At 54.7% G+C, this 6,264-nt stretch overlaps 1 protein-coding gene across 7 annotated transcripts in view; it reads left to right on the forward strand.

Annotated features, from left to right (window-relative positions):
• Positions 1 to 1,351: 1,351 nt before the first annotated feature.
• BCAS4 (breast carcinoma amplified sequence 4) overlaps positions 1,352 to 6,264 on the forward strand; it is a 55,315-nt gene continuing 50,402 nt past the window's right edge. For 3 of the 7 annotated variants that reach the window (XM_040638472.1, XM_040638474.1, XM_040638476.1), the window contains exons 1-3: positions 1,352 to 1,356; positions 1,773 to 1,776; positions 2,895 to 3,060. In XM_040638472.1, coding sequence (XP_040494406.1) covers positions 1,775 to 1,776; positions 2,895 to 3,060 — 168 coding nt within the window. In that variant the 5' untranslated portion in view covers positions 1,352 to 1,356; positions 1,773 to 1,774. Of the gene's footprint in view, positions 1,357 to 1,772; positions 1,777 to 2,880; positions 3,061 to 3,768; positions 3,893 to 6,264 lie in introns of those variants that run through there. The other 4 variants (XM_040638473.1, XM_040638478.1, XM_040638475.1 and 1 more) reach the window with 3 other exon arrangements.

Raw genomic sequence — 6,264 nt, forward strand, 5'->3', positions numbered from 1 at the left:
GATACAGAGGGACCCCAGGGTCACCAGCACCCGCAGAGTTAAGCTGGAACAGTACAGATTAAAATCACTTGGGGTCTTTTAAATGCCCCCAAACCAAGGCCACACCCCAGACCAATTAAATCACAATCTCTGGGGTGGGGACTGGGCATCAGTATTTTCTGGAACCTTCCCAGGAGTTTCCAATGTGGCGCCAAGCTTGGGAACCATTGCTAATCTACAACCTTGTATGCCTGAGGCCTGAACTGGGAGAACTGACCTTGAAAAGACACAAACAGGCAACCATTTTGTAGCTGGAGGTGAAGCCAGATGGGGATGGGGGGTGGCAGAGTGTGTGACCCCGGGGCCCAGCTAGGGACTCCTACTGTGGCTCCAGGGGACCTTGCCAGCAGGGCAGCCACACGCACCCCCACCCGCAGGCTGGGAGAGAGCCCGCTGCCTGCCCCCGCGGAGGACTCCCAAGCAGGAGACCAGAGCCGCAGCTCCAAGCCCGGCTTGGGCGCCAGAGGGAGCTCGTGGGGACACGCCACGGCTCCATCTCTGCAGCTGGTTCAAACTGGTTTGGGCAGGGTGCGGCCCTGGCAGGCTGCATGCCAGGCCTCAGGCTTGCTGCCTGCCCCTGGGTCTCCCCAAGAGCTGGGGACTGAGGGCAGGGCGCTGGGGCACAGCCAAGCTCCACTGAGAGGCCAGAGGATTTGAACACAGTCGGTCCCCTTTGTTGAAAACCATTGATGTGGCCTCCCACGGGGGTCCCTGGGTAAAGCCCGCAGCAAGAGGGAGCCCCTAAGCAGGGGTCCTTCTCAGACTTTGGCGTGCATCCCAATCAACGGCAGAGCTGTGAAGAGGCAGATGTCTCGCTCCCCAGAGATTCCGATTCAGAAAGTTGGGGGAGGGCTCCGGGCATCTGTATTTTTAGCAAAATGTTTCTAAGGCATAATCACACATTTAGGGGGAAAAAAAAAAGAAAAAACCAACCCTGACAGCAAAATGACTGTTGGCTAGCCAACTCAGCGCAGGGTAGAAATCACTGAGACGCTGGTCAAGAGCGCAGATCGTTCCCAGACACCCCATCTCCAGGGCAAGGGGGGCCGAGCAGGCTGCACTTCTAGATAATATCTAGATAACATCCCAGGCCTTTTATTTGCCTTGCTTTTAATGAGTCATTTTGGGTTCATAGGGTTAACTCTGAGAGCCAACATCAGCAGAAGAAAGACAACGTTTCGGGTATAATCGAAACCCCGTTCCTAAGCCTCCTGCATCCCCCCCCCGCCCCCACTTTCCTGAGTGCGGCCCTCACCGTTCCCAGGCGCAGCTTTATACTTTTACCCCATATGGCTGTATCCATACACAACGCAGAGTGTGGTTTTGCATGTTTTTAAAACTTTATGTTAATGGCAGCGTGCCCTACGGAGCCTTCTGCAACTTGTCTTTTTTTCTCTTTCTTTCTTTCTTTTTTTTTCTTTTCTTCTTAGCATTATGTTTGGTGAGTCTCATCCACCAGCGGAAGTTTGCTGAAGTCATCTGAAGACAGTTCTGGGCTTTTCTGAGGAAGGTCCCAGCCGCCTGCAGGGGTGAGGGTCTGGGCTTGGTTCCTGGGTATCTGAGGTGAGAGGAAGGGCTCTGAGCATCGGAAAAATCACGGCGGTAATGAATGGCCAAATTCAGGTTCCTATCAAATCCTTTAGCGAACCCTCTGCGGCCCAAATCTTTGCCAAGTTTTTTTTCAGAAAGCGACCCTGACCTGAAGGCCTGAATGTTTGGGCAGAGATGTGGAGACATGAGCGGGAGGCAGATGTGGAAGTGGGACTTGCACAAATTGTACGGTGACAGATCCCCCCCCAAGAGGGATCGAGCATGTGCATACGCCCCCTACCTAGGTTGTCAGATAAACTACGTTTAGATGGGGGCGGGGGGTCCGGAGGAGGAAGAGAGGAACGAGGGGCGTCGTGTATATTTATTTACAACCCTAAACCCTGCCTGGTTTTGTTACACAAATGCAACATTAAAAAAAAAAGACGTCATAGGAAAAAAATTAGAACTCTAGACTTCCCTATACTTCTGCACCATCTTTAGGATTTTCCTCATTCGGATTGCTCTGGGGAGATGCCCCCCGCCCTCTTCAGCCTCTAGAGGGTCTACACAAGCCTCCCAGGGGGGTGTGTGTATCGGGGGGGGGGGTGTCGAACTTGGAGCATTTACGAATTCCCTGGGGAGTTTATTTTAAAAGCTGCTCCTGGGAGGAAAAGGACCGCTACACCCGGTTTCCCTAAATTTCCAGGACTCTCCGCTTGGCGCGAACAAGAGGCTGGAATTAGGGCGGCCTTGGGGGCGGGGGCTTTGGTCTTTAAATGAAAGAATCCCCTGAATGGCCGTTCTCTATGCAGGATGCCGGCTGGAATCACCCGGGGAGCTTTAAAAACTACTGATCCCCAAGTCCCACCCCCAGGGATTCCGGCTGAATCGGCGGGCGTGAGGCCTGGCTTCCGGGCTTTTGAAAGCTCCCCAGGGCATTCTAATGTGCTGTGGGGGCTGGGAACCGTGGCTCCGCCCAGATTCCAAGGAAAAGGGGTGGTTTATACTGGCGGTTCTCCAACTCGGCTGTATGTTGGAATCACCGGGAGAACTTAAAAAAGTACTGGTGCCCAGGTCCCAACCCCAGAGACTGTGTGTGCGCGGGACTTTGGAAGTTTTAAGGGTCCCAGGTGATTGCAATCTGCAGGCGAGTTTGAGAAGCTCTGCTTTACCAGGTGATGCGAGGGTCGGGCGCAGTGAGCGCCGCGCGCCACTGGGTGGCGCTGCCCACTCGGCCCGGCGTTTCGGGAGGCGCGGGGGGTCGCGGCCGGGTGCGCACCTGCCCCGCCTCCTCCAGGCGGGCGACGGGGCATGCAGCCGGTCGGGGGCGGGGCTCCAAGGCCGGGACGCGGCCACCGGCTCCCCGGCGGCCTCCGCCAGCTGGACCCTGTCGCGCTCCTGATGCTGCTCGTGGACGCCGACCGGCCGGAGCCCGTGAGCAGCGGGGCGCGCGAGCTCGCGCTCTTCCTGACCCCCGAGCCCGGGGCCGAGGTAGGGGACAGGGGATGGCGGTGGGGAAGGCGGGTCTCGGGGTTGGGGGGGTCTGGGCCCTCGCACCCCGGGGCAGGAAAGGGTGGGTGCGGCCTCCGGAGCCCGGGACCCGAACCCTTGGCGTCCCCGCCGCATCCTCTCGCACCCGGCGCAGGGGCCCGAGGGTCCCCTCTTTTGCGGCGGGGTGATGCCTGGCGCCACCCAGAGATGCGCGGCAGGTCGCGCCGCTCCCTCCTCCAGCCCACAAGGCCCCCGGGGGCCCAGACTCGCGTCGCATCCCGGGGGGCTCCCAGCATCGGCCGGCACGGGGAAGCGAGGCGCGCTCGGAGCTGCTTGCTCTTTGCCAGGCGGGGGCCCTGGGGAGGCCGCCCCCGGGTCCTGCCCCCGGGCCGGGCGCTCAGCCCGCTCCGCTCCGAGCCGAGAGCCAGAGGCCTGGAAGGAGGCGGGCAGGCTGCGTTTGTGCGGGGAAGCCCCGGGGCCTTGGTCCTGCTGTTGCTAAGAGGGAAAATACCTCGTCTCTAGCTGTACTTTCTATTTTAAAAGCACAGAATAAAAAGTAGATCTGAAACTAGGCCCTTCATCTTCCAGCTGAAGCCAGTCTGTTAACAGTGCTGTGAACGAGTTATTTATCCGAGTCCGCCAGGAGTTATTTAAGGCTTGAATTCAACTCATTCTCTTTTTAAATCTCAAAAGCAGGACAGAAGTACAGCAAATAAAGGGTGAGCGCCCTCTCCTCTTTCTCTGCGTCCCAAACGGCAGTCCCCAGAGATAACCGCACCAACAATGTGACTACCTCATTCCAGATGCTGAGAAAAGGCATATGCAAATATGGGTATGCGTATGTATTAATAATACTGTGTGAGTTTTTATAAAACCCCACTTGAGACTGTAATACTGTTCTGCAAGTTGCTTTTTTCCACTCAAAATAGCATAGACAAATGGGGAGTGACTGCTAATGGTAAGGCCCAGGGCTCTTCAGGGTGATGAAAATGTTCTGGAATTAGGGGATGGTTGCACAACTTTGTGAATATACTGAAAACCACCGAATTGTACGCTTTTAAAGGGTGAATTTTATGGTATGTGAATTACATCTCAATTTCACAGAATAGCGTGGACATATTTTCAGGTCAGAATTGTATCCATAAGAGCTGTCCAATAGAAATATAATCTGAGCCACAAATATGAGCCATTCATGTAATTTGAAATGTTCTGGGAGTCGCATAAAAAAGGAAAAGGAAACAGGTGAAATTAGTCTCAATATACTTAAAATAACAGTGTCTCCAAAATGTCAATCATGTTAACATGTAATCAATGTAAAAATTTTTAATGGGATTTTTACTTCTTTTTTTGTACTAGGTTTTCAAAATCGGGCTTTTAATTTTTTTTATTTTTGAGAGTAGGGGGCGGGCAGAGGGCGAGGGAGAAAGAATCTAAAGCAGACTCCACTCCCAGCCCAGAGCCTGTCTTGGGGCTCGATCTCACGATCCCAAGATCATGACCTGAGCCGAAGTCAAGAGTTGGACGCCTAACTGACTGAGCCACCCAGGCGGCCCCAAATCAGGCTTTTATACTGAACTTGCAGCACATCTCCGTTTGGACCGGCCACATTCTAAGTGTTCAATAGTCATGCCAGGCGGGTGGCTTCAAGCGTCTTGCAGAGCGCAGGTCTCCACCCTTCTTTCTAGTATTCCACAATGAAGTAACAGTTACTCCTGTTCCCTGGGCTCATACGATGTGCTAGCCTTGCGCCAAACCCTGCTCCTACTGACCCAGTGGCCAGGACGTTTTTAGGTTGATTTTATAGCTGAGAAAACGGAGGCCCTCACAGGATCAGAGCCGTCCCCTGGAGGGGCTGTAATTTGTGACGTCTGCCCCCAGGGACGGGCATCTGGGTTGTCTACAGTTTTTCATTGGTTCAAGGAATGTGAGCATCTTTCTCGTTCCTTCTCTCCCTTGCTCTCAGCAGAGAGATGTCCTTGTGCCCAGCGGCTAAAGCTCAGCTTCATTTTGTCTCTATTAGGGGCAGCCTTCAAGAGAAACTGCATGTAGTAACTTCATTTTCTCACTCAGGGCTGTCTTTAACTCAGACACGGGCTGGCTCACACTCACTTGTGGGGGATGTAATGAAGAGCCCACTCCCTGTAGCTCTGTGCAGCAATAAACCCACTTAGAGCGCTGCCTGAAGTTTATTTACCAGAAGCAGCAGAAACTGCCGGAACAGAGTCACTTCAAGCTCTACTTAAAGCTTAATTCATTAGCGGGTCCCCACGCTGAGGCTGTTTGCAGATGGGTCAATGAGCTGGAAAAGGGAGATCTGGTGTGGGAACAGGCCTGGACAGCTGGGCCCTCCTCCTGGGGCCTCTTTTGGCTTTTAAATGGGTCCCTGACCAGCCGACTCCAGTCCTGGAGGGTCCTGGGGTCCCTAGTGGAGTGGGCCTGCGGCGTTCAACACCTTGAACCTCTACTGCGTGCCGGGAGCTGGGCACAGTGGTGACACGCAGGGGCCCTGCTCTCAGGACACCATCGGGCAATAGACATGTAACACGCAAAAGCTCTAGATGGTGACAGCAGCCCTGGAAACACACACGCAGTGGTGTGGTAGAGGGTATCTGTTGAGTCAGCAAGACAGGGGGTGGGGAGGGTCTCTCCAGGGAAGGGGAGACCTGAGTGATACCCACTGAGGAATGTGCAAGAAAGAGGAGGCCCAGGGACCTGTGTTGGAGTGCAGTCAGGGAGGGCTTCCTTGAGGAAGCGGCATTGTAGGCTGAGCCCCAAAGTGTGAATGAGAGCTGGCCAGGCTACGAGGAGAAAAATCACCCAGGCAGGGAGCACAAAACCTGCAAAGGCCCTGGGATGGAATGAAGCAAGGTGCCCTTTGGGGTAGAAGAGCGGCAGGCGGAAGGGGGGGCCGTGCGAGGTTTGGGCAGAAGCCGTGCCCAGGAGCTCTGTCTCCCAGAATCGAGGCTCCGCTGCAGGGCGGTGTGCTGACCTTGCTTGGCAGGTGGGTGTTTTATTGTTTCCGGTGCCTTTGAGGTTTTCTGTTCAACCAGTTTTTTGCGTGTTTTATTTTCTCTCTTTTTCTGGTTTGAACTTCCTCTTTTTGGGGGAGTTTCAGGGCGGTCTCCAGAAGCTGCTTCAGGACGGCAGACAAAGAGCTGTTTGCCTCTTGGGTGCGCTCTGATTTAGGAGGACAGGGAGCTCAGA

Source organism: Ursus maritimus, unplaced genomic scaffold (assembly GCF_017311325.1).
Source record: "Ursus maritimus isolate PB19 unplaced genomic scaffold, ASM1731132v1 scaffold_22, whole genome shotgun sequence".
Lineage (NCBI taxonomy): Eukaryota > Metazoa > Chordata > Mammalia > Carnivora > Ursidae > Ursus > Ursus maritimus.